The sequence below is a fragment of the Hippopotamus amphibius genome, chromosome 13 (genome assembly GCF_030028045.1).
Source record: "Hippopotamus amphibius kiboko isolate mHipAmp2 chromosome 13, mHipAmp2.hap2, whole genome shotgun sequence".
NCBI lineage: Eukaryota > Metazoa > Chordata > Mammalia > Artiodactyla > Hippopotamidae > Hippopotamus > Hippopotamus amphibius.
Window position 1 is genome coordinate 537,147 of NC_080198.1, and position 26,222 is coordinate 563,368.

General features: G+C 65.4%; 1 protein-coding gene across 6 annotated transcripts in view; it reads left to right on the forward strand.

Annotated features, from left to right (window-relative positions):
- Positions 1–25,038, forward strand: part of CHCHD6 (coiled-coil-helix-coiled-coil-helix domain containing 6) — a 121,117-nt gene extending 96,079 nt beyond the window's left edge. For 3 of the 6 annotated variants that reach the window (XM_057706906.1, XM_057706908.1, XM_057706909.1), the window contains 2 exons: positions 5,445–5,515; positions 24,858–25,038. In XM_057706906.1, coding sequence (XP_057562889.1) covers positions 5,445–5,515; positions 24,858–25,023 — 237 coding nt within the window. In that variant the 3' untranslated portion in view covers positions 25,024–25,038. Of the gene's footprint in view, positions 1–5,444; positions 5,516–13,843; positions 19,928–23,971; positions 24,108–24,857 lie in introns of those variants that run through there. The other 3 variants (XR_009048871.1, XM_057706907.1, XM_057706910.1) reach the window with 3 other exon arrangements.
- The last annotated feature ends 1,184 nt before the right edge of the window (positions 25,039–26,222 follow it).

Sequence of the window (26,222 nt, forward strand, 5' to 3'; positions counted from 1 at the left end):
GTCTTCCTGGGTGCGTCTCACCCCTGCCCCGCCGTGTCTTTTTGGCACTGGTTCCTGGGCAGAGGTGTTGTTTTTCCGGAACCAGGCTGCCAGCCCTGTGAGGGCCGGGGCTGCACCTCTCCCGTTTACTGCTGTAAACAGTAGACACTCACAAGTGAGAGGAAGAAACAGGCGAGCCCCAAAGACGGCCCATCGCTGCCCGAGGGAGCCGGGGCCTGGCGGGCAGAGGCGGAGGCGGAGGCAGCCTGGACCCGGGGAAGCAGGCCTGTTCACGCCCGGCCGCAGCCGCTGTGGTTTCTGAGGTCGAGAAGCAGCCATCTGCCCAGGCAGGAGCTCCGGCTGGGAGACAGGTCTGGTCAGGGCAGCTCTCCTGGAATTTCAAGAATTATAAGCTGTGAGGAAGGTTGGCCTGAGGTTGGAGCCTGAGCTCGTGGTGGGGTTTCCGGGGCCCAGGGGCAGACACGGCAGATAGGTTGGATCAGGCGGGCTTGGAGTGTGACCAGGTGCAGGCTGTGCCTGGGTGAGAGCTGAGGGTCGCAGGTAGCGATGGAGGGGCTGGAAGCAGGGCCCAGACGGATAGACGGGATCGATAGGAAGCAGAGCCCGCGGAGGGTGAACCCGCGGACGAGGAAGCAGGAGTCGGGACGGGAGGGCTGGGAGGAGTGGAGATGGTGGAGGCGTGGTCAGTGGGGTCAGAGGGCAGGTGTGCCAGGCTGGACCATCTGGGGGGGAGGTGCAGGGGGGTCACAGGTGGGGTGTCCCGGGGGGCGGAGGGGGTCGCAGGAGGGCCGTCCCGGGGGATAAAGGGAACACCGCAGGTGGACCATCCTGGGGGCGCTTGAGGATTCCAGGCAGGACTGCCAGGTTGCAGTTGGGATCCCCGGAGGGCGGGAGGCCCTGGGTGTGGCCCTGCGGAAGGCGGCCGTGGATGAGTCTGACTGGTGTGCCTGGGTGAGGAGGGCGTGGAAGGAAGGGACTCCGGGTTGGGAGGGTCCCAGGTGCACCTTGCTGAGGGCAGGCAGTGGGTGAAGGGTGACTGCCAGAGCACGTCTGGCCAGGGGTTCAGGGCAGGACAGCTTCACTTTTTAGCAGTCGCAGTGGCCGGGAGGGCAGCGTGAGGGCCGGTGAGGGGGCCGGGAGGAGGCGGGGGCAGGGGCTCTAGCGTCTGCAGAGGGGCCGGCACCCGGCGGGAGGGGTCGCACTGGCTTCCCGAGTAGCCAGCGGCTCAGTTCCTCAGCAGAGCAGAACGTCTGTCCTTTCACCTACTGCATTGCTGACCATACGCCCCCAAATTTTAAAGTTTTTATATGGACAATTTGGACTTTTTACAAAAGATATTTGTCTCTTCTTCTTGCTGTTTCTTATTATGTTTAAGTCAGAGATTCTTCAGAGGCGCTTGCCTTCCTGTGAGCTCTGAACGCATTTGGTCATCAGGCGGTGGAGTTTCCCGTGTCCGTGTGGAAGCACGCGGGGGTCTGGGGTCTCCCCGCCGCCTGCGCTCTGCTCCCTGCACGGCTGGGGCTTTTGCGAGCCCTGGCTCCAGGCCCAACAGCCGCACTGAGTTTGCTGAACTGTCCTAGCTCTGGGCCTTCACGTTCCGCTACGCGTAACCGCGTGTCTGAGCCGAGTCTGGTCCACGTGGCCCTCGGCGTGTGAATCCCTGGCTGGGGGCGGCGTGCACGTGTGGGGGGCTGGTGGACGGCTGCGGAACCTGTCTCTTTCCCTTGAGGTTCTGGCCTCTGGGCGGGGTCCTTTGCCTCTGACCGTCGTCTGCACCCAGCACAGGGGCGGAGGGCCAGCCCGCCGGCTGGTCCTGCTGTCGTGCCTGGCTGGGGGTGCGCGCTGACCCCGGGGCCTGTGTCCCCGTCCCAGGGTTTGGTGCTCATGGCCATAGAGCAGAGCCAGCAACGGACTCTCTACACCCTCTCGAAGCATTTGGAGAAATGCTCTCACTTAGGGGAGGGGTCCAAGTTCCTGGCTCTGTGTCCCGGGCCTGGTCCGCGAGCTCCTGGTGGGGCTGAATCCACGGAGCAGCAGCTCAGTGACTTCCACTGACCAGACAGACATCGCGTCCGGTCGCGCTCTCATCTGCCCTAGTGGGTCTGCCCCTGCGCCCCTTTCCCAGCTGCTCCTGGTGGGGCCCCTCTCTGCCGGCACCACCAGCAGCTCCAGGAATAGATCTGGTGCAGGAGCTGAAAACCCCTCCCTCGGTGGAGCTCTCCTCCTCCAGGAAACACCTCTCTCTTTCCCCTTCTCCAGGTCCCTCTTCCAAATACTTCCCATGGCTGGCATTCATTTGGGTGTTAAATTCTTAAAACAGGTATTGTTTCCTCTGTGCCAGGCCCCACCCGCTCTAAGCGTGTTATATGCGCCACCTCTGCAGCATCTGTAGCAATTCCCGCCACACTGTATGGAGGGCACTCTGTGACTGTCCTCATTTCACAGAGAAGCCAGGAAGCCAGACACCCACCGGGGTCTGGAGTTGCCTGGTCCATGTGTAGGAGCGCCCCACCCGGCCTGCACCCACCCTCACTGTCCGGCAGCCTCCCACCATTCCTGGGCTCCCCTCCGGGCCGCAGACCTAGCTCTGCCGTGGGGTCCGCCATCCTGCTGCAGTGGGGACGGACCGACACGTCCCCATCCTTCCCTGGCTCCCCCCACCCCCCTTTTGATCTCAAGAATCCAGGCCCTTGGAGAAATCAGACAGTATGATATATGAAAACTGCTTGGGATGTAATTGGAGAAACACTGTGACTCCGAAAGCCCGTGGAGATAAGGCTCACACCTTCTTACTCACGTTATTTAATTTTTAATGGCAGGTTTAATGAATGGAGATCAGGTCTTCTGGTTTCAGGCTCACTCGGAGCAGCTGGAGGGGGAGGAGGGGCTCCGAAATCCTCGGGTCTGAACCTGGGGGAGGTGAGGTCCCTGGCCGGGGTAACAGGGTGCAGCTCGATTCCCGGGCCGCGTGGCTGTGGGGGTCACTGTGTCATCCACATGGCCGCCCCCCACCCCCCACACTGAAGACTGAAACCTTGCTCGGCCCCGTGGCCTGTGGCCGGGCTGTGGTGGGGCCCCCAGCCCTCGGCAGGGTCTCCGTGTGCGTGGGGGCCGGGGGACAGTCCTTCCGGAGGCTCCTTGGTGGCGTCTGCAAGGGCCCCGCTCTCGCTGGCGGAGGGGTCCGCGTGCCGCCCCCCAGCGGCCCCGGGAGGCTGGGTGGACACGGGGAGCGGCTCCCTCCAGGGCGTGGGGGGTGTGGCGGGGTGGGTGGGGCTCTGGCTGTGCCCGGGCTGCGCAGGCAGGTCACGTGGGCAGAGGGGGTGGCGGAGCGCGGTCCCCTGAGTCATCCTGCGGCGGCAGAGGAAGCCACGCTGGGGTTATCGCCGTGTCTCGGCCTGCGGGCGCTTCCTGTGACAAGCCTCGTGGACCGCAGGTTCGGGCGGAAGTCGCCGCACAGCCGGGACCCAGGTCACCCCGGGCGGTGTGGAGGCGCAGGTGTTCTCCCAGGAGGACGTGGCGGGAGCCGTGGGGCCGTCCGCGGGAGGGACCAGCGGCGGGGTGGGGTGCGGGGTGGAGGCGCGCAGCTCCGCAGCCGCGGAAGGCGCCGCGCTGCTGCCTGGGTGGCGCGGTCTCCTGTGAGCCTGCCCTTCTCGGCGCCCTGAGGGGCGGGCTGCCCGCCTGGCGGCTGGGAGGCAGGGCTGGAGGGGGGACGTGACCCAAAGAGCAGACCGCGTGTACAGAGAGGGAGTTAAAAGGTGGGCACCCAGGAGAGCTCTGCCCGGGGCGGAGGGCAGGGCAGGGCAGGGCCAGGCCTGGTTCACCTGTGTCTCCCTCCCTGCCCGGGCGGCAGTGTCGGTTGACTGTCACTGGTTGAGGTGCCTCGGAACCCTGAGCAGCGCGTCCGTGCCGGAGGGCTGGGTGTCAGCACGTCCCTGCGGGGGGGCAGCCCAGCTGGGTGCCGGGGGCCCCACTGTGTCATCCTCTGGTGCGCGGGCGCAGCTCCCACGGACCATCAGAGGGGCCTCGACTGCCTGCCTGGGCCAGGGGTGGGGAACGTGCCCGGCAGAGGTGGGGCGGCCCTCGCTCAGCAGCTGGGCGGGGGGCCTGGCAGCAGACGCACCGCAGCACGGCCCAGAGCCGAGTTCCTGCCCTTCGTGGGTTCAGCGGCTCCTCCGGAACCCGCGTCTCTCCCAGCTGGCCCTTCCCGGAGGCCGTGGTACGGGGACAGGACGGAGGGCCCAGTCCCCGCTCCGGCCCGGACGCCGCCTTCGACGCCCTGCGGGTGCTTCGGGGACGTGCTCCCTGCGCCCGCCTCAGTTACCTGCCCTGCGGGTGGACGGTTGCCCACAGGGTAAGGCGCTTGCCCTGCGCGGCTCTGAGCTGGGCACCCGTCCCCGCTTCTCGTCCTAGTGCTTGGGTCCTTTCCGGCCAGGCTGCCCGTGTACACCGTGGAGGTGGAGCTGGGAGAGCTGTGTGACCGCAGGTCCCTTCTGCTGCCTAATCAGCTGCTTGCGGGGCCTGGCTGCCCCCCGCCTGTGGGAGTCTTGAAGCTAGAAGCCTGGCTGGCCTGTTGTGGCGGGCAGGGGCTGGCCGCTCCACCGGGCACCTCGCTGGGGCGTCGGACGCCAGCCCTGCGACGGGCTTCCTCAGGGGGGCTTGTTCTTGAGGCCATGTCCTGGGAGACCTTGGCTCCGCTGGTGAGCCGCGCGGGGCTCGGCCAGGAGCTGGTGTCGGGGGGCAGCTGGGTTCATGTCGGTCTTCCTGGGGCATGTGGCACGCGGGGTGCCAGGCCTGGGAGGCCTGAAGCCACGCGCCTTGGGGTGCAAAGAAGTGGAGTGGCTGACCAGAGGGACGCCACCGTGGCCCCGGCTCTGGCCCAGCCCTCCTGCGGCTGTCCCCGCACCGCGGGCCCCCCGCGCGTGGTGTGGCCTTGGAGGCAGGGCAGCGCGCGCCTCTGGGACCCCCTGGCAGTGCCCGTGAGGGCGGCAGTTCCTGGGCCGGGGTCCCGGCACTGCCACCTGCGGTGTGGCTTTGGGCAAGTCGCTTCCCACGTCTGGGCGGCAGAGCCCACAGATGAGGTGGGGTTGGACCCGATGGAGGCTCAGCAAGCTTTTCCTTGAAGACAGCGAGTGTCTTCACTGTGTGGGCCTCGCTGTCCCTGTGGACACCTGTGGCCCAGGAGCAGCCACAGCCATGCAGTCGCACGTCGTGGGCGTGGCCAAGTGCCGATGAAACCTTATTTACACAGCGGGCTGGGCCGGGACGTGTGCGGTGGGGTTGCGGCCCCCGAGTCAGGGGGTCCGTGTGTCCTGGCAGCCGCGGCCGGTGCACAAGGAGCTGGTCGGGAGGTGGATCCGTGTGGATTCAGCGTGGCTGTGGGTGGGGCTGGGGGCTGGGGAGACGCTTCCGTCTGGTGACCGGTCGGGTGTGTTCTCTCTTCGCAGAATGTCGAGACGTACAGACTGTCTTCACAGCAGTTCCATGAGGCAGCCTCCAAGGTGGAGGGCGCGATCAGGTGAGAGCTACCCCTCCCACCAAGCCCAGCCCGCCTGTACACATGCCCCCGCGGCGGACGTCAAGCTTCTCGAGGGGCACATCTGTTGGCTCCCGGGTCCGAGGCCCTGGCCGCCTGTGACTGGCCCGTGAGCAGACCCTTCCCTGCGCCCAGGGTCTGCCCAGGTCCCGCGTGTCCTGCCTGCTGGGCCAGGCGCTGCACGCAGGCCCCGAGGGACTCAACCAGGGGTGCTGCTGGCCCCCCGCTCCTGGGGCTCCGGAGGCCGCGGCCTGGCCCTGAGCGTGGTGGCGGTGCGGGGATGGGCTCAGGGGACACGGGGCTGAGCACCGGCGTTCTGTCCGTCCGTCCTGCTCCTGTGCTGGGGGCGTGGGAGCAGAGTGCCAGGAGAGGGGTTGCGCTGGTGTATCCGTGGCAGACGCCCTGTTACTTCGGGTGCAGGTCCGGGCGGGTCTGCAGGGGCCCCGTGGGGGAGGGAGAGCCGCTCTCCTGTTCCGGGTCCTTCATGGGCAGGTGTCTCTGGGGACCTGTCAACCTCCCGCAGTCAGCTGGGCCCCTCACGCCCCCCCTGCCCCCCTGGGTGCGGTGCGGGGGGCACAGACTTGGATCTGCCACCTCGAGGCCATGCCACACGGGGGTTCGGGGGACCAGGCGACGAGAGGCTGCTCCTGAAAGCGGGCGGGGGGAGGTGGTGTGCGGACATTCATGTTTGGTCCAGACCCGGCACAGCGGGGACCCCCCGAGCTGCGGAGGTGCCACAGAGCGTGGTAGAGCCCACTGAAGGGCGGGCACGGGGAGGGCATTCTCTTGCAGTTCAGGCCCTGGGGCGGTGATGGGAGCCGCCGAGGAGCACCCCCACCTTCCCCAGGGCCCTGGCACGCGTGCAGCCCAAGGACGGAGCATTCCTGCTGCCCGGCTCATCGGACTCACAGGCAGTGACAGGGAGAGGCTGGGTGAACGCGTGGCCCCTAGACGTGGGCAGACCCTCGCCCACCCCGAGCTGTCAGTGGGGCAGCCCTGCCCTCTCTCCCTGCATCACGACTCACCCACGAGGGAAGGAGCTGGGTGGTCGCCAGGGCCCTGCCGTCAGCACCGCCACGTTTCGTCCCCTGCCGTGTGGCCCTGTCCTGAGAGGGGACGCGCGTGGGTGTCACTGTCACCCCCTCTCATCCTCGTGCCCTCTGAAGGCAGAGGGGGTGGCACGTGCGGCTCAGGGGAGGCTCCGTCTGTTCACGGCGTCCTGGGTGATGCTCCCTGGGGAGCGCGTGGCTGAAGGGTCCGTGCCCCTCGTCTGCTGTCGGTGGTTCCGGCTCACAGACCGAGAACTGGGGCCAGAGAGGTCAGGTGGCTCCCTCACCTGCCACAGTCACACCTGGACAGCCGTGGGGCCTCTGGCCCTCGCTCTTTGTCCTAGCGGCTTTGCTGTCCCTTTGAGGCCCCTCTGGACATGAGGTGGGCGGCAGAGAGCCGGAGGTGAGAGCCCAGCAGCCCTGGACTCGGACCCCGGCCCTGCCCCCTGCCGGCCCTCCTGTGTGCAGGTGAGACGCGCGTGGACACTGCCGCTGGGCCGTCAGCAGCAGGTGCGTGACGGTCGTTAGTGACGACGGTCGTTTACTCAGTCTCCCTTCCCCACACCTAGTGTGGCGTAGCGTGGGACAGGTTTCGTACACAAACTGAGGTTACTAAGAAATGTTGTCTTCTCCCAAACAGAGCCAGCAGGAGGCAGAGTTAGAAATTGTTTTACTGAAAATCTGGGGTGGGGGGGCGTCCCTGGTGGTCCGGGGGTGAAGAATCTGCCTTCCAGCGCAGGGGACGCGGGTGGGATCCCTGGTCAGGGAACTAAGATCCCACACGCTGAGGGGCAACGGAGCCCACACGCCACAACTCCTGAGCCCGCGCGCCTCAACTAGAGAGAAGCCCGTACGCTGCAACGCAAGATCGGGCGTGCTGCAGCTAAGACCCAACACAGCCAAAACCGCCCCCCAGACCCCCAAAAAACAAAACAAAACAAACAGACACAAAACCTGGGGTGGGAACAGAGCCCTCGGTAGGAGAGTTGTTGGATCTGCAGACGTTTGTCAAGTGTATCTTAACGCGACACAGACAAATGCAGCTGCTGAGAGTGGTCCTGTTGGTTGGAGAGTTTTATTCCAAGACAGTGGGCATCTTTCAGCGACTCTGAGTCCACGGAGTAGTCCCTTAGGTGGTTGAGCAGATGCCCGTGCGTTTTTCACACACGATCACGGAGCACAGAGCGCTGGCACCTTGCCTGGCACTGGTGACAGGACCACAAAGAAGGCAGTTTCCATTCCTGCCAGCCGGGTGCTTACAGCGTTTGGGCGGCAACGAACAACGTTTGAAAATTAACTGCAGAGAAAGCGGGTCCCAAATAGCGGCTGACGACAGCGACAGGCTGCAGAGGACGCACAGTGAGCGGAGAAGCCCCACCGGAGGCCCGGCCCGTCCACCAGACCCGGCGGGGCGTGGGGGCTCCCGCCCTGAAACGGACTCCTCCGGGCCCCAGCGGTCGGCCAGGACAGGCAGGGAGGGAGAGGGGCTTTTCGAGTGGAACCAGCGGGTGCCGAGGCTGGGCAGGCAGCGAGGAGCCCCTTCGGGGACCTGGCCTGTGGGTGGCTGGCGAGCGGGGCCGGAGTCTGGGCTTGGCGGCCAGCTCCGCCCGCTTTCCTTCCTAGTCAGCGCTGAAGGTAGCGGTTTCTCTACGGCTTTAGCTACAGCCTACACGTAGTGGTATGCAGTTCTGTTCGAGATTTTTCTAATTTTCACTCTCATTTCTTTGACTCATAGGTTGTTTCAAAATGTATTGTGTAATTCCCAGACATTGGTAATTTTCTAGTCACCTTTTAGATAGTTGATTTCTGGTTTATTTTTATTTTTTAATTTTTACAGAAATTTATTTATTTATTCATTTATGGCTACGTTGGGTCTTCATTGCTGCATGCAGGCTTTCTCTAGTTGTGGCAGGCAGGGCTGCTCTTCATTGTGGTACGTGGGCTTCTCATTGTGGTGGCTTCTCTTGTTGTGGAGCTCGGGTTCTAGATGTGCGGGCTTCAGTAGTTGCAGGACACTGGCTCAGTAGTTGTGGCTCGGGCTCTAGGAGCACAGGCTTCAGTAGTTGCAGCATATGGGCTCAGGAGTTGTGGTGCACAGGCTTAGTTGCTCCACGGCATGTGGGATCTTCCTGGCCCAGGGATGGAACCCGTGTCCCCTGCATTGGCAGGGGGATTCTTAACCACTGCACCACCAGGGAAGCCTCTGATTGCTGGTTTAATTCTGTGATCAGAGAACACGGTCTGAATCCTCGGGACTTTCTGAGATGCTTTAGGTCCCGCACGTGGTTGGCTCAGGCAGACCTTCCGTGTGTCGACACGCAGCGGGTGCCTGGGGCGGGACTGTGAGGTCCCACGGGTGGGTGTGCGGCCTGGCGGAGCCGCCCTGAGATACGTTTCTCTTGCTTCTGAAGGCTGTTCCTAGGGCGCCGTGAGGTTGCCTTTTAAGCACGTAGCGAGCGCTCCGTAAACAGTAGGTGTTGTTTTGTGGAAACTCACATTTCAGTGCGTTTGGGGTGGGAAAGGTTGGAGGGCAGTAGCCGAAAGAGGGCCCAGCCCTAGGTGCACAGAGCGATTCTGACTTTGGCTCCACGAGGGAGGGGAGGCCCCGGGACCACGGGCCCTCCACCTGGGGACAGGCCCTCGAGACCCTCGTGTGCTCGCAGGGCGGCTGCGGGAGGGGGCGTCACAGCGGGGCAGTGGGGTCTGTGGACTCTGGAGAGCAGACGGCGGTCCGCGGGGAGCCGGAAGACGCGCGGGCGTGCTGCCGAGGGCGCCGGCTCGGCGCAGGCTGTGCGCCGTCCCGCCCCGCAGCTCGTGTGCAGGGAGACGCGGCGCTCCAGACGCAAGCAGCCGCCCCCTCTGGGCGGTTCCCGGCCTTCATGAGGGAAAGGGCCAGAGGGCTGGAGCTGGACCTGCTGTGGTTTCCATCCTGTAGAGACGTGCGTTCCCGTGTCACTGGTGTAACTGAAATTAGCCAGGACAGAAAGACAGTTGAAGAGAAGCAGCGATGGTGACCTGGGGCCTGGGAGTCAGAGCCCGACAGTGGCGGTGACCACACGGACGCGAGGGCGGGCCTGGCGCCTGCGTGTGGGTGTGCGCCCGTGTGAGTGTGTGTGTGCACGCCTGTGCACGTGTGAGGCCTGGCCTCGGGCTCGCCCACGGCCCTTTCCTCGGGGGTCTCCCTCACGGACAGAGGCTGTGGGACGGGTCTGTGGGTTTTGTGTCCTTCAGCTGTGGCTCCGCGTTCAGAAGAAGCCCCACGTGACGTGTGATTCTGGGTGAGGCCAGAGTGAACACTGGAGGCTGCGGGTTGCGAGGATGGGGGTCTGGGGGGGGGTCTCAGGCGGGACCCTGCGGGGCTGGCGGCAGGCGCGCATCCAGGGCTTCCGTGCGGAACAGGGCGCAACCTTCCCGCGCAGGGGGCGCAGGGGCCCGCGGGGCATCTCTTCTGTGCGCGTGATGGGTGCCTGCGCAGGCGTTCCCAGGCCGCGTGGAGACGGGAGGCGGCGGGCGCCCAGAACTGCATCTGCCCAGAGGGGCTTCCTGACGCACAGACGTAACGGTGGAGGCAGGAAGCTGGGGGCCGTCAGCTTCCTCTGGAGATGCCGAGGAAGGGCGGCCGTGGCGCCCAGCGCGGGGCGCGGGCGGGGCTGCTCCCTTGGCGTCAACATCCGCGCCGTCTGGCCTCCCCGGCCGGGGGCAGCGGCCACCAGGTGTCTCCAGGCAGAGTCCCCTCGTGGTCCCCTTCAGGGACCCTCCCCGTGGCCCGCGCCAGCCTGGGCCACGTCCACAGAGGCGGGGACGTAGGGGGGCTGGCTGTCTTTGCCACGTGACGTGCTGCCCCTTAGGCATGGGACTAGATGGCAGTGATCTGGGCCCTCTCCTGAGGCTGGAGCCACGGGTCAGGGCGCACGGACACACCTTTCCAGGTGGCTTGCCCGCTGGGGGTGCCTGGAGGGACGTGGGCTTCCCAAAGGACCCCTCCCCGTGCCCTCCTGTCCCCGCACCACACTCTGCTGGCGCTCACGCCTCCGTGGGCAGCAGTGGTGTTTGCGGCTCGTGTCCCAGGCCCGGGGCCGGAGTACCCGTGTGGCATTCGGTGAACAGAAGCTGCACCCCTGTGATCACGGCTGTACCAGTGCGTGGGTGACACCCTCCTGGGCAGAGGCCGCAGGGCTTCAAGGCTGATTCAGCTCTGCCGTCAGGCCGGGTGGGCAGAGGCCCCGGGTGGGCAGAGACCTGGGGGCGGTGCCGGAGGAAGGAGGGCGCCCGTGTGGGGAGAAGCAGGTGTCGAGGGGTGGGGGGTGGCTCGCGTGTGGCCAGAAGGGTGGCCTGGTCCCGGGCATGGAGGGCCTTCCCTGCGTGGGAGAGAACTGGACTGCGTCCTGCAGGCAGCGGCAAGCCGTGAGAAAGCTTCCAAGTGGGGATTTGTGTCTTAGAAAGATGACCAGAGCATCGGGGGAGGTGCCGAGGCGGAGGTGGTGGGACCCACGTGGGACCTGCTGCGGCACCACCCGCCAGGGACGCCCCCTCGGCGGACACGCGAGGCCCGTGCATGAGCCGGCACCCGACAGTCAGTCACACCGTGCGCTGCGAGGAGGGTGCACGGGACAGCGGGTGGACGGCGGCTGGGGCTGCGGGCTCTGCCCCCGACTCCGGAGCAGAACCGAGTGATGAGACGGGCCAGGTCCAGCGGGAAGGAGGGAGACTCCTGACCCAGGCCAGGAGGGCCAGGGGAGCCTTTTGAGGACCATGGACAGTAGGTTCAGAGCCTGTCCTGCTGTGTGTGAAGTCCCTGGCAGACCCCACCCAACGTGGCCGCAGCCTCCGGGGTGGCCAGCCTCCGCCCGGCGCCTTCTTACTGCTCAGAGACGACCAGCTGTTAATCTCTGCCCTCGGCACAGACGCAACGGCCCTGCGTCCCCAGCTCCGTGAACGGACTCGCTTCAGGAGTGAAGCCACTGTCCCCGGAGGCTCTGTTCTTTGCGCCACTTTTGTTTCCTGGGAGAGTCACGCTTCTGTCAGCTTCGGGGTGAGATGCTGTTGCAGGGGAGTGACCTTCCCTTTTGAGTCAGTGAAGGGGTCACCGCTGAGCAGTGTCGTCCTTGAGTTTACTCTTCGGGTGTGTTGCCTCCCTGTTCCGCTTCCTGAGAGGAGCCCTTTTCGGGGTCCCGCGTGGTCGTCAGTGCCGCGCGAAGCAGGGCCTTGTGCCAGCACCGTGCGCCTGCCCTCCTGGGGAGGCCGCCCAGCCGAGGGCTCAGGACGGCCGAGCGGGGGGACGACGGTGCAGCGCTGCAGAGCCCCTCACAGCTGGTCCCCGTGGACCTGGCCCCCGTCCCTCGGTGGCAGCCAGGGCCCTGCTCTGCTGACTTCCAGGGAGGCTGCACGTCTCCGGGTCCCGGTGCTGCAGGACCAGGGCGGGGGTCCCAGGGAGGGTGCCCTGTGCAGCCTCTGTGAGCTCATTCGTGAGAGGTCGTAGCTACGTGTCAGCCCCCCGACGGTCCCCGGACCCCTGGCGGAAGGGGGCTCCCCCCGTGCCCTCCCCCCATGCCCTCCAGGAGCTGTCTGTCCTGAGAAACGGTGAGCACGGTGCGGGCTGGCCCCATGCCACCCGGGGCTTCCCTCGCGCCCGCCCCCTGGCTGCAGGTCCGGCGAGAGGGGACCCTGGTTTTGCCGTCCCGTGTTCCCGCGGCGGTCAGACCCCAGAGGGTCAGGAGCCTCAGCTCCAAGGCCTCTCGCACGTCCGGGCTCGGCCGTGATTTCTAGGCGCTCCTCGCGGCTTCCCCAAACCATCACTCCTGCTGCCGCCCCTCCCACCCCACCCAGCGCACACATAAATGAGGCGAGGTTCCGAGCCACTGCCTGGGGGCACCCCCAAAACCGCAGGGCCCCGAGGGCGGCCCCTTGCCGGCCGCAGCGCCGTCCTAGCTCGCTGCCACCGTCTGGTCAGCTGGGCCCCTCTGACCGTTCACGTGACGCTCCCGGCAGACTCAGCTCCAGCTCCTACCAGAGGTCGCTGGGGGAGGCCGTGGCCGCCCCGCCCAGGCTGACTCTGGCTGCCCTGTTCTTCTGTGAGTTTCACGGGGTGGACGAACCACTTTCTGGACGTCTGGTGAGGACAGTTGTCAGAGTGCCCGGGAGTGTCACTTAAGCGGGCACACAGTTTCTGGCCCCGCCCGTCCTGCAGGCAGCCTGGCAGCGAGCGGGCTCCTAGTAGCCGCCTCGGGGGGCCTAGCGCCCGGCAGCGCTGCCCCTGTCCTCGCTGGGCATCCCTGTCGCAGCCCTGCTGCCCCCGGAGCCAGGCCGCGGGGACGTGCCCCCCCTTCCTTACCTCTGGCCGGGTAGACTAGCTCCTGCCTCAAGCAGGTACGAACTTCTAAATACGGGTCAGAAATACGGATTTTTTAAAAGCATAAAATGGGGTCACTTCAGTTCTAGAGGAAAAAAACGTATGACGCTTAGTTCCTTGTTTTAAAGACAGGACGGCTCAGGTGTGGGAGTCCCTTGGGAAAGAGCGTGCATCTTGGATGTGGCTCTGGGGCTCCCAGGGGAGCGCACGTGCCCTGCCACGGCTCGGGCGATGCAGGACGCGAGCCGCCCCCGCCAGCGGTGTTTCCTCCTGCATCCTGGTTCCCGGTGGCAGCACGGCGGTGTCGCGTGCAGCAGAGGCTCCCAGCTCTCCCGGTGATGCCCCTTGCTCTGTGCCTCTCCCCGCTCTTCAGAGCCTCTCGTCCCCCAGGGACCGGGCCCTGTGGCCCCGCACAGCCCGTGCCGTGCTCGCCACCAGGTGATCTCGAGCCAGGGGTGAGCCCTCCCGGGCAGGCCGCCCCACCCGCCCTCACCCACCCTCACGACGACGCGTCCTCCAGACACACACCTAGGCGATAGCTGGTCCCCGGGGCCCAGGCTCGCGGGGCCGCCGGTGCCCGGGGCCCAGCCCGACGTCCCAGGTGGAGGACAGCACCGCACCGTGACACGTGGTGCAGCCACGTGTGGCGGCCTGGCTGGGGAGTGTAGGGCAGGAACCACGGTGACAAGAGGCTCTTCACTCTCAGGGTTTGTTACGGCAGATTCTGTGCATCCGCTCAGAACCGTGGGCCGCTCAGTCCAAATGCCTATTCAAGCGAAGGCTAAATGTCTGGTTGAAGCTGTCACAGGAAAAATAGGATTTTTGGAACACAAAGCTGGCCGCTCGTCCTGGATATAAAATTTATGACACTTTCCAAAAATGAGCAGCGAAGCTGCGTTTATATCTTCAAAGGTAGCGGAACGCATCTTGAGGAGTTACGAAAAGTTATGAAGGGTGATTATGTAGCCTAGGACATCTCCAGCACGGATTGAACAGAACTGTTCGGAAGGTAAAATGCATTCCCGAGCGGGCGGAACCCTGCTGGTCTGGGGAGGACAGCCGGGCTCCAGTTCTTGCTGGGGCTCGGCCCAGGCGTCCGCGTTGTTTCCACGTCGGGAAGGCCTGGCCCCTCCCGTGCGCTGTGTGTGCTTGGCCTGTGCAGAGGGGTCACGTGCGACACCACGCAGCAAGCCCAGCCGGGGCCGGGGCTTCTGTGGGCGGGGGAGGCAGACAGGAGGGCGGCCCTGGCACTCGGCGCATGCTTCCTGGACGATGTCACATCACTCCCTGTCCCCGTTCTGTGGACAGGAGCGTGGGGAGTCCTGCCGTGAACGGGCTTCCCAAGCGGATGGCGCTGGTGGGCAGGAGAGACAGGTCGCTCAGGCCCCGCTGCCGGGCGTCCCGCGTCCGTGGAGTCCGCCCACGGGGAGGGGGCGTGAGTGCCGGGTCTGGGCTGTATCCGAAGCCTTGGGAAGCCATCGGAAGCGTCGGCTCTGAACTGCCAGGAGCAGACGTGTTTCAGAGCGATGGCTCTAGAGGCAGCGGAGGAGCCTGTTGAGCCCGAGCTGCCGTCCTGCCCTCGGGTGTTGGTTGCTGTTAAACGCGAGTGTCTCCGTCCCAACTCAGGCCCCTTTCACCCTGTTGTGCCAGCCTGTCTCTCAGTGTGTGTGTGTGTGTGTACGCGTGGCGGGGCCGTGTATACGCCGGGGAGAGGAGGGAGGGTGCCCTGAGATGGTGTCCTGCCCTGCAGCCGCTAGCCGGTGACCCCTGTGACGTGTGACCTTGGGGAAGGCAGGGTCGCACCCCTCACAGACCTGGTAGCGATGGGACAGGTGGGATGCCGCCGCCACACGCTGGGCTGCTAGCAGTAGGCGCGTATCCCTTTTGCTCTGTGAGCAACCTGATTTCTAGTTCAGAATTTCCAGATAAGCAGTCCTTTATTTGCTCCTAACTCAACAAAGGTTTGGCTCCTCCTTTGCGTGCAAACCCTTTACTCAGCCTTGCGCACACACCTGTCTTTGTCCTCTGTAACTGTGTGCGTGTACAGACAAACACGGTAACACTGTGAGCAGTGCACTTGTGAATCCATCCAGATCTATAACGTGGGAATTTGGTGTCTACACATGGATGTGCTGTTTCCCGTAGCACCTTGAAGTCCTCAGAGATGAAAATAGCCAGATGATTATGTATCTTTACAGTTTTCAAAATGAAAAACAGTTTTGTCTTCTGATGAGAAAGATGATGTGTGAATGTTTGTAAAAATATCAAACGATGCAGATAAATATTAAAAAGTTAATAAAACCCCCAGTTTGCCCTGCTTCTGTTTTGATGGCGTCACCCTGAGCTCAGCACACACACGATTGGATGTAAGTGGGCTCGTGGGCTCCTGGAAACAAACACATCACCTCCCTCGTCCGCGATCCGTGGGCCTTGTCCATGTCAGTAAATGTGGATTTACATGCTCACTTTTAATACCACGTTGTTCTTCTAGAGGGTCGGAGTTTATGTAATCGATCGCTTGTTGATGAATCCTGGGGAGCTCTCAGGGTTTTTTTTCACCAATATATGGCAACTGTGACGAACAGCTTTATCTGACGTTGTGCACTTATTTGTTTAAGTCCTTCTAGAGGGAATTGTGGGGTCACACACAGACCGCGTGTTATACACGTATGTTTATGTGCTGACCTTTTACCCACTGGCTCTCCAGAACCGTGGAGGTTCTGTGCCAGTCCCCACTCCAAACAGTGATGCTGGACGGGGCCCGCTTCCCCAAGCACAGGATTCTAACAGTGTTTCTAAACAACATCTTTGTCAGTCTCACGACCGGCACCAAACCCCCTCCTTTCTTCCGGGATCCATGAGGTTAAACCCGTCCAGAAAGTATCGGCTGTTTGCGTTTCTTCTTTTGTGAATTACTTACTTATGGCCTTTGCCCTTTTTCCTTATGAGTTTTTTTTTTAAAAGGTCCTTGTGCAGTGGTGTTATTCATCTTTCATTTTTGTTGTAGCTGTTTTTCGAGTTTAATTTTTGCCCTTTGGGAGTTGCTTGGGGGACAGGGCGTTCTTGTTCATTTTTCCGTTGGTGACTTGGGTTCTGTCACAAAGGCCTCCTTCCCACTGTACCCACACCTTTAGGACGAGTACCACTATGATTCATCCCCCGCTAAGTGGTGCTGCAGACGACCCCGCTGTAGTGTCTTAGGTGTGGGGTGTGAGGTACGGATCCACCTGGGTTCTTTCCCAAATGGGGAGCCCTTTGTCCCGTCAGCAGTCAGGCGCTAACATCCTTGGGTCTATTTCTGGACTCTTTTCCAGGGCCAATCCTGCACATTTTAAATATGTAATAAAGCATATTACACAGTGACAGTTATTTAAAATATTAAATATCCATCAGAGCAAGTTCTTCTACCTTGGTGATCTTTTCCCAACTTGTTTTTTCAGATGAATTTAGAATCACTTTGTCAAACTTCCCCTACCCTACTCCCAGCTGGAAAAAAGAAAAAAGAAAACCCTGGTGTCCTCTTTTTTGGGATCGATACATTCTTTGGAATACATTCAGTCCCCTCAAACTGCCATCCTTGTGTTTTATTTTGTCTTCTTTTGACATAATTTCAAGCCCATAGAAAGGTCACAAGAATAAGAACTCTTGCCTTAATCCAGGTGCCCAATAGGTCATGCCAGAGTCTGCATCCTCACCGCCTCCCTTTTCCTGACACGGTGACCTGTTGCCCCTCCGTGTTCCGGTCCACCGTGGGCCTCCCGGGACCGTCTTCCGTGACCACACGCGGCCCTTCTGGTCGGGAAGCCCTCGCTGACTCAGCCGCAGACCACAGACGCATCCCCGCTGCCCGGCCGCGCTCCCTTCCTTTCCGGCCCAGGAGTTCGTGCTGCACCTCCATGGCCGTCAGCCTCCAGCTGCGACCTTGACAGTCTTTAAGGGTACAAGCCTCTCCTCCTGAAGGGTGAGCCCAGCCTGGGTCCACCCGGTGCCTCCTCGCGGCCAGACTCAGGCTGTGCATTCCAGGCAGGAGGGCCCCCACAGTGGTGCTGTGCCCGTCCCTGCGCGTCCCATCCCCCCCGGGGATACGGCCCGTGACCCGGTCACGGTGGGTCTGCCTGGTCTCCGCACGCGCTGTGTCCCCTTGTGCTTGGTGAGAGGGTCTGCAGGGCGTGCCTGGGTCCTGGTCCCGCAGCCTCGGCCTCCAGGGACGATGCCCCTCAGCCCCCACCACCATCAGGGTTGCCCGTGACGGCCGTGTATTTCCATCCTTGCTTCGGCGTGTATAAGCGGAACTAGAGGAAGGGTTTCCCTTCTGCCCCACTCAGGCCTTCGTTTGTTGTTTATGTCAGACAAGAGTCAAGCAGGCGCGGTTCCTTGTTGGGTTGTAATAAATACCCCGTGTGTGGTGTCCACGTGGTCCAGGATTCAGCCCTTCAGACAGACTCTCCTGTCCTTTTGACGCGTGGCTTCACGCTCCGAGTGGCCTTTAGTCTCTGTGCAGGTGCTCCGGCCCCAACCCGGTTTCGTTGGTGGGAGAGCGGTGCTTAGAAACCAAGGTCTGGGCGCGGGGTGTGCGCGCCGCTGCTGGGGTGCTCCCGGGGGATGGACACGCACAGACGTGTGTGCGTGCGTACATGCATGTGGGTTCACGTGCACTCACACGGACGTCTGTCTGGGTATAGGATGTCCACACAGGCTCCCCGGTTCCAGCACGGGAGCCCCTTCCTCAGAGGGCTTGGCTCTCTTGTCCGCCACGTGCCGCACACGAGCTTCTGTGCTCAGTCACCCACCCCCCCCCCCGGCGGCGTCCCCCCCGCGGCTGCACACCCACTTCCTCCAGCTTCTCCTGCGGGAGGCGGAGGGCGTCCGTCCCTGTGCTCTGTCCTCGGTGTCTCCAGGCCGACGGGAGGCACTGCCCGCCCTGCGCTGCGCGGCTGTGGGCGGGCTACGTGGCTCTGCCTCCCAGCTGGGGCTTCCTCACCTCGGGTCGGGTGGTGTCGGGGTCTTGTTGGACTTCGGGGACCACAGGCGCCTCTCGTCCTGCTGAGGGGTCCCTTCCGGATCAAAGCCTACGTGGCGTGAGGAGGAGGCGGACTGTTCTGGGTTCTCCGTGCGTGAAGACCCCAGCCCCTGCCCGCCCTCGGCAACGTGTGCGGTGTGGGGTGGGTGAGGCCGACAGTGGGTGGGGGTGCAGCCCACACAGCGAATCAGCCCCCGTGTCCAGGGGTGCCTCTCAGAACACCCGGGGCCAACCACGGAAAGGCCCCCGCCGTCTCAGGATGTGCTGGGGAAACCGTGGAGGGAGGGGAGGGACCTGTAAAGACACCCCCCACCCGCCAGCCCTGCACTCATCTGTGTCTTCACTGAGCTTACACGTAAGGTTTCAAGCGAGGAGACGTTTCTGCAGGTTGAAGGGGGAAAGCTGCGTGGGTGGTGGAGGGGCAGGGCCGGGGTGGGCAGGGCTTCCGGAAGTGTCGGAGTCAGTGGACGCAGGGGGCAGGCGGGAGGCCCCAGGGAGGCCCTGTGACGGCAGGAGACCTGTGCGGGCTGGACGTGAGGACTGGACGGCAGTGGGGGCGGGGCAGGCCAGGGGCCCAAGGCCCGGGTTTCAGTCCTGTCACACAGGGGACGGGGGACACGGCAGCCTCGGGGTCACTGCAGGGAAAGCCCGGGGGGAGCAGCTGTGCCTGCTCACGTCAGCAGGTGCTCCTGCCCGAGCCTGCCCCGCCCCCCGCCGGCATCGGGGTCGACCTCCTGCCGCTGCCCCGTGTCCCCTGGCCCCAGCGCACCCCACACCACAACCCTGCTCGGTGGGGCGGGCCGGCCGTCCTGCACTGGGGCGCCGGGTCTTGGCCGCCCTGACTCCGCCGGGTGCGGGGGGTTGTATGGGCCGGCCCGGCCCAGTGGGAAGCTCCTTGGTTTGTGCGAGTCCGGTCGGCGTCGCGCTCCTGGCCGCTGCATGGGCCCCACCCGCAGGGCTGGGTGCGAGCAGGCTCCCCCAGGAAGGGGAGTCCGTCCAGAGCCGGTTGGAGAGCAGGCCCAGGGCCCACCTGCAGGCCGCAGTGGACATCTGGCTGGTCAGGGCACGCGGTCTCCCTGGGCCGGGGCCTGTGCTGTGAGCTTAGCGTTGGCGAGGACCCTGGGTGCTGAGCTCGCAGGCCGGCGGCCACGCGCGGGCACGCCCGGTGCAGCAGCCGTCCTGGCGGGTCTGGCCACAGCCCCCGGGCACCCTTGTTGGCGGGGGCCGTGCCAGTCCTTTGGGTGCGCAGGGGTGACACCATCGATCGGGGGTGCTTGGCTCCGGGCGGGGGGCAGAGGCGGGCCGCGAGCCCACGCAGGACCCTGGCCCACACGGTGCCCGTGATGGCAGCCACGTGCAGGGCGGCCGGGGGCACTTGGCCAGCGTCCCCGCAGAAGTGCCCCGTGCGATGCCTGGAGGGGCGGGCGCGTCCTGGGGTGGGAGCCACAGCTGCCGTGTCGCGCCGGCCAGGCAGACGCCCCAGCGAGGCCTCGGCCACTCTGCACACTGAGGACCGACGGGCGGGCCTGGGCAGGCGGGAGGCCTGAGCTGGTGTTTGCGGCACCTCCGTCCCCAGCACCCAAGAACCGCGTTCTTCCCGGGGGCAGGGGCTCTGCAGCAGAGGGATGTGGGCTGGGGTCCCCGCAGGGTCTGGGTCTCGGGGAGAGCTTAGTTGGGAGCAGGAGGCGCAGCCTGTCCCTGGACGGCGGGCGACTGGCCGGGCCTGCGCAGAGAGGGGGGTTACAGCAGGGCGGAGGCCGGCATCCCGCAGGGGCTGGCGGCTCCCAGGTGAGTGCGTCGTGAGGCCGGTGTGGGCCTGGGTTCCGGGGAGACGGGGGCCCCGCCGCAGCTGAGGCAGAGGGCGGGGGCAGACCCCCGTTCAGTCCTGAAATAGGTCCTGGGCCCAGGCGCCCGCGTGTCCCCGAGAGGTGGGGGAGGCAGACTGGGGGGACGGGCAGACACCAACCCGCAGGCGACGTGGCCCAGGAGGCGGGGAGGCCTCAGCGGGGAGGGGAGGGGGGAGGCTGCAGGCAGGCGGGGTCCTGGGGGTCCTGGGGCGTCTCTGCTGCCGCCCCCTCCCCTGGAGCCCCGGCCCCCGGCCACTGAGGGACGCTGAGGAGCAGCCCTGCAGCCCTGGTGGTCCTGGCATGACCCGCCTCAGACCCCCCAGGACCCCCGAGACCCACTGCCTCCTTGGTCTCTGTCCGCCCCCACGGCTGGTGGGTCGGGAGGCTCCCCGGGGTGCGGGAGGGACGCGCGCTGCCCCTGCTGCGTTTTCAGAAAGGACCCCAGTCGGGAGCGGCCTCCCCGCCCCGTGCACGCGTGTTCGTGGGCGTGCAGTGACAGTCGCGGGCAGGAGCCCTGTCACCGGCCGAGCCGCGGCGGGGGCCCGGTTGTGCTTCGTTTCCTGGGGAGCGGAGCTTGCTGGGCCTGGGGTCCCCGCGTCGCGGTCCCTGGGCGGGGGTCCCGCGTGGGTGCTGGCGAGGGCCGTCTCTGGGCCCCACCCACCCGGGCTGAGCGGCGCGGGGTCAGCGGCGGCCGGTGAAGGGAGTCCTTGGCGGGCAGCTGGCGCCCGGGCCCGGCCGGGCTGCAGCGGAGCCCCTGCAGCTCAGCCGCCCCTGACGCGACGGCGTCCCAGCTCCCTGGGAGCGCCCCCCGCGGCCGGAATGAAAAGCCTGCTCCGTCTGTTCACCCCCCTGCCGGCTGGTCTCTGCAGTGAGGTGTCGGGCGACGTCTGACGGCCCGGTTCCAGGCCAGCAGTGGTGACAGGAGAGGGCCCCGGGGCTGAGATTTCGGTCAGTGGGCGGGCGGGGGACACCGCGCTCGGGCCCCCGGCAGTCGGGCTTCCGCGCGCTCGGGGGGGCCTGGCCCCGCGTGCGGGCTCCCCTCGGCCCCGCTGGCTGGTGATGGCGCTTCCAGTCGGGACACGTCTGGCCCCACTGGGAGCCTGCAGCCCCTACGTCTTCTGCTTCGTTTCTGTGCCTTTGGTTGTTTCTTCCTTGGAATTTTTGGAGCGGCGCTAAATGGACGCGGAGTGCAGTCAGCCAGCCAGGCTCTTGTGCTGGCTCCGTCTCGCGCTGTGTGGCCTTGGGCAAGTCACCTGACCTCTCTGACACGAGTGTCCCCACCAGCAGGTTAGGACCTGGCGGAGGTTGGTCCTCAGGATGGCCTGGACCTCAGGCCCAGCCAGATGCAACCTGGGCCGTTTACCGCAGAGCTGCGGTGACGGAAGATGCAGGTTTCTCTCTGTTAGAAAGTGACAGGTGATCTGTGTGCCTCCCGCTAGCTTCCGCCTGGCCGGCACGCCCCCGCCTTCCTGTGTGGCGGACTGCGCGTTTCCTGAGGCTGCTGTGACCACCAGCTGGCTCCCCCTGAAGCTGGTGGGCCCTGGGCCTTTGTCCAGCTCTGGGGTTGCCAGGCGGCTGGGCATCCTTGGCTTCTGGGTGCGTCGCTGCGGCCTCTGCCTCTGGTGTCACGCGGCTTCCCCTGTGGTCTGTGGTCTGTGGTCCGTGTCCCCCGTCCTCTTAGGAGGACACCAGCCGCGTTGAATCAGGGGCCTCCCTGCCCCCACAGTGACCCCGTCCTAACGAACTGCATCTACGAGGACCCTGTTTCCAATTAAGGTCACATTCCGAGGTTCTGCGAAGGACGTGCATTTTGGGGGAGACTCTGCCCCCACGGCCTCTGCGTGTGTGCAGTGGTTCTCAGGGCCTCACCACAGACCCTCCCGCGCTGACGCTGCCACGCGTCTCCGCCTTGCCCCAGCTGCGGACGGAGAGCCTCAGACGGTGAGAGGGTCTGACTCCCCCGCCGGGGCCGGGGCTGTGTTTTCCCGGCAGGGGTGCCGTTTCTGCCCCGCTGCTTTCACTGTGGTCCTGGCGTGGACCACACCCGCCCCTGGGGAAGGAGGGCAGAGCCAGGAGGGGCTGGGGGTGCAGGGGCAGGCCCCGCCCCCGTGGCCCTGGTGGCCTTGCTGAGGGCCGGGGCGGGTGCCGGGTGAGCGTGTGCAGTTGCCGCCTCACCACGCCGGCCTCCCCCAGCCCTGGCGCCCCCGGGGTCCTCCCGCCACGCCCGTCACGGGCTCTCCTCTGCAGCTCCGAGCCGCCCTGGGCCCTGCGGCCTCGTGGGCACAGACTGGCCACCGACGGGGGGCTTCCTGCATTCGGGGGAGGAAGCAGGGCCAGAGAGAAGGGACGGACGCGCACAGGGGGGACTGCTTAGCACAGGGCCCGGCGCGCTGTAATCAGCCCAGAAACGGGCTTGTTAACTAGCTTGGAGTTGTAGAAACCCACGGGCTGCTTCATGCTCCAGGACAGCTGTCACTTGCAGTGGAGAGGATGGGCTGGAGGTGGGAGGCCTTCACGGCCTTTGTAATGAGGACAGGGACACGGGGATGGACGGGGGCTTCTGCGTGGGGGGGTGGGCCGTGGGGACATCAGGGACCACATCGCCAAGGTACGAGGTGCTGGAGGAGGAAGGTGCCGGGTCCCTGTGGGCACCCGCTGGGCCGCTCCTCCCTCAGTGACCACACCGGCCAGGAGGCTGGCGCAGAGCTGTGGGGACAGCGGGGGCCCCGGACGGGGCTCGGGGGCGTGCGTGGAGGGAGAGGGGCTAGCGGAGTGGAGTCAGAACAGGGCCTCCGGGAACAGGTGGGCCGCGGTGGGCTGTGCAGACAGGAGCAGGGCCGCGTCCCCTGGCTACACCCTCAGGGCCCAGTGGGATCCCGGGTGGTGGGCAGGGCCTTCCCAGGACAGGGGGCCGTTTCTGCCACCACAGCCTTGACCTTCAGAGCCGTGGACCTCAGGGTAGGCGTGGTGGCCGCTCCCCATCCCTGCATCCTGCCTCTTCAGCTCGTAAACCCTCAGTTCTGTCCAAGCCACGGGTCCTAGCTGACTGCGGTCACCCTCTCCTCAGGGGTCATCTGTGAGTGGAGGTGGGAAGGGAGGAGGCTGCTGTGCGAGGCCAACAGGCCTAAGGACCGAGCCCACACACGGGGCCAGGGGCCTGTGGGCATGGCTGCCAGGACAGCATTGCTGGGAGTGCCACCTGCAGGCACATAACGAGAGCCGCAGAGCCCTCCATTCCTGGTCGTAACCAATGGACGCCGGTGGTTTGAGTTGTGTTGAAACCAATGTCCCAGCACCTGCTGCAAGACTGAGCTTTTGAAATGAGATCCAGGGCCCGGAAACTGTTGGCCTGCAGGTTCCACTGCTGAGGCCTCCCCGGCACCAGAGTTCGGGAGGGCCAGGCAGGGCCGAGGCTCAGCCGTGGCTCCAAGGTCCTGGTGGACCGGCCAGGAACCACAGGGGGCCCCATGCACGTGTGTCCCAGAGCCCTGCGTCCCGGCGTGGGACCCAGGCTGGCCACCTGCCTGCTCGTCCTCAGCTGCGGGGTTTGTATGTGGGGGGGGGGTGGGGTGGAGGATGGCACCCCCGCCCGGAGCTGCGAGGAGCAGGGGCCCGAACACATGCACGTGTGAGCGCGGGGGTGTGAGCATACGTGTGCACGTGTGTGGGAGTGTGTGCCCGGTGTGCGTGTGAGAGGGCGTGTGTGCGTGAGGCCCAGGGAGGGCAAGGGCGGGGGGGCCGCGGGAGGGGCGTCAGGAAGGAGACTCCAGTGACCGACTTGCGGATGAGCTTTGTTTTGCTTTTTTGGTATTTGCTTCGTATTTTTTAAAAGAACACGATCGTTCTTCAAGTGAATGTGTGTGGAGCCTGGTTTTAGGCTCTAAACCTACTTTGATAAACACAGAAAGAAAAAAGAGGAAAGCCCTCCGAAATGCTGCAGTGATTTCCTCTAGGAAGTGAGCATCTGACCGTCTCAGCTCTTTTTCAGACTTTCCGTGGTTTCCAGCCTTCCTCATGGCGAACGTGTTAGTTTTGAAATCAGAGAAACAGCTTTGGGGGAGAAGACGGTGGCCCACACCCAGGGCGGGCGGGGTCCCCCGCGGGCCACCTGGGCCCCTCTTGGGGGGGTGACCGGCCCGCGGTGCTGCCCGGGCCGCCTCTGTCTGTTTGCAGGCCCCGCAGGGTGGAGCCCGTGTGCTCCCGGCTCCAGGCCCAGGTCCTGCGCTGCTACCGCGACCACCTGCGGGAGGCGCTGCTGTGCGCGGACCTGGCCAAGGCCTACCAGCACTGCGTCAGCTCGGCGCACAAGGTACGTCCCAGCCTGGCCTCCACCGCCCCACGCTCCGGCGCCGCTAGGCTGGGTCCGGGAGCAGCGCTGGGTGAGGGCAGGCCCCGCGGTCCTGACCTCTGGGCAGTGGGGCTGGGAGGGGTCATGGAAAGGGCCGGCCGCCCCGAGGAAGGGAGAGCGGAGGGGGGTGGCCTGCTGGGCCCAGCCTCTGGTGAGGGGGAGGGGTCCTGGCCGGCTGGGGGTTGCTGCGGGCTGTCCTAGAGGCCCTGTCCGGAGGCGGGGTCCTCCTTCCTGACCCTCCCAGGCAGCTCACGGCCCCTGCCCGCCCGCCTCAGGAGCCTCCGGCCTGAAGGGTCCCTGAGACGCTTTGCTCCTGTCTCCGGCACCAGGGAGGGGGCAGGTAGAGGACGCGAGGAGCCTCCCCCGGGCTGCTGGGCGAGCCCCAGCCCTGCGCGGTGCCCGCGGGGCACGTGGACGGTGCCTGAGAGCAGGTCCCGCAAGCCAGTGCCTGGGTGTGAGGGCTCCCCAGGCGGTTTCACTTGGAAAATCTGAGCCGCGAAGAAGAGAACGGAGAGGAGCCCTTGCAGGGCGGGCGAAGGAGGGCTGGGTCTCTGGGCGGAGAGCATGTGCGCAGGGCGTGGCGGGAGGCCCTGGGCACTGGGCGTGGGGGTGAGCAGGCTCCGTCCAGGCCTGGGGCCCGCTGGGAAGGAAGCAGAGCCTCGGGACCGTGCACACGCCTTGCGGGCCTGAACTCTCTGCTCTTCTTTGCAGGGGTGACTTGCGGCCTCGCTCCTGGCCTGGCAGTGACTTGGAGCCTGAAGAGGGGACCCGTCGTGGGACCACAGGCCAGAGACGCCCTTCCACAGTGTCCCTGCGGGCGCCCCCGAGGCCGCCATGCAGGGGCCGCAGCGTGTGTGCCCCTTCCGCAGACAAATAAAGTCGCGTCCTTGTCTCCGTGCTCCCTGGGCTGCTCCTGTGTGCGTGCCCGCGGCCCCGGGTCAGGCTGCAGGAGGAGCCCCACCAGCACCTGTACCCATGGGAGAGGCGGCCGCGGCCCTGGCTGTGCCACTCGGGATGTGGCAGGAGAGCGCGAGTCCAAAGCTGGGTGGAGGACGGCGGGGCAGCTCGAGGCTGGGAGTGGGGCAGCCCAGACAGGGCCCTGGGGCGGGGCTCGGGGGGAGCACGGAGCGTGCACAGCTGGATGTTTGCAGAGTAAAGCAGGGCCCGCAGGGTGGGGGGGATGCCAGGCTGAGGCACTAGTGGAGGGAGGCCCCCGCAGGGAGCAGCACAGGCCAGTCCCTCTGAGGGGCATCACCCTGGCCTCGGGGGGAGGTTGGCTGGAGTGGGGCCAGAGGAGAGCCTTGCAGACACCAGAGGTCATGAGTGACCCTCAGGTGGCAGGGGCTGGGTCGGGGACAGACCCAGCGGAGCCTCAGGAGCTGGAGTTGGCAGGACTGGACTTGAGTGGGTGAGGGCGGGCTCGGGTGCTAGTGATGCTAGTGCAGACGAAGCAAGGGGCACGGGGAGAAGGGCAGGTGAGAGCTGGGCGGGGCGGAGCGCTGCTCGGTGGACAGGTTCCCCGCTGGCCTGGGGCCGTGTGGGGAGCGGGAGGGGGCGCTCGGCTGTGACCTGGGGTTTCCCGCCGTGGTCCTCGGAGGCCCGGGCCCTCTGGAGCCGAGAGCCTGCGGTCCTGACTCAGGCTTTGCGGCCCCGGCTCCTCCCCAAGGTCTCAGATGCAGGGCTTTGCGGGGCTGCGGCAGGGTGTCTGGGGACCGGGCAGGCTGGCCCCACAGCCGTGTCAGCCAAGCTGCATGCAGGCCAAGGGGATGCCCACCCGCAGGTCCTGGTCAGCGGCCCCAGCACACCGGGGGTGCTCAGAAAGCTGCAGCAGCTGGGTAGGTGGCTGGGTACCCAGGAGGGGCCCTCTGCGAGGTCAGCCCAGTGGGGTCGCAGGGCACCGCCTCACTGACCCTGAGTGACATCAGAGCCACCCTTCAGCCAGAAACTGCCGAGGCCCTTCTGAGACGCCGTCGGAAGCCTGTGGCGTCCAGGGCTGCGTCCAGCATCCTAGTCTCAGACCCTGTTCTCCCAGCAGGAGGCAGCCTCGGGGCAGCTGTGCACCAGCCTGTGTGCACC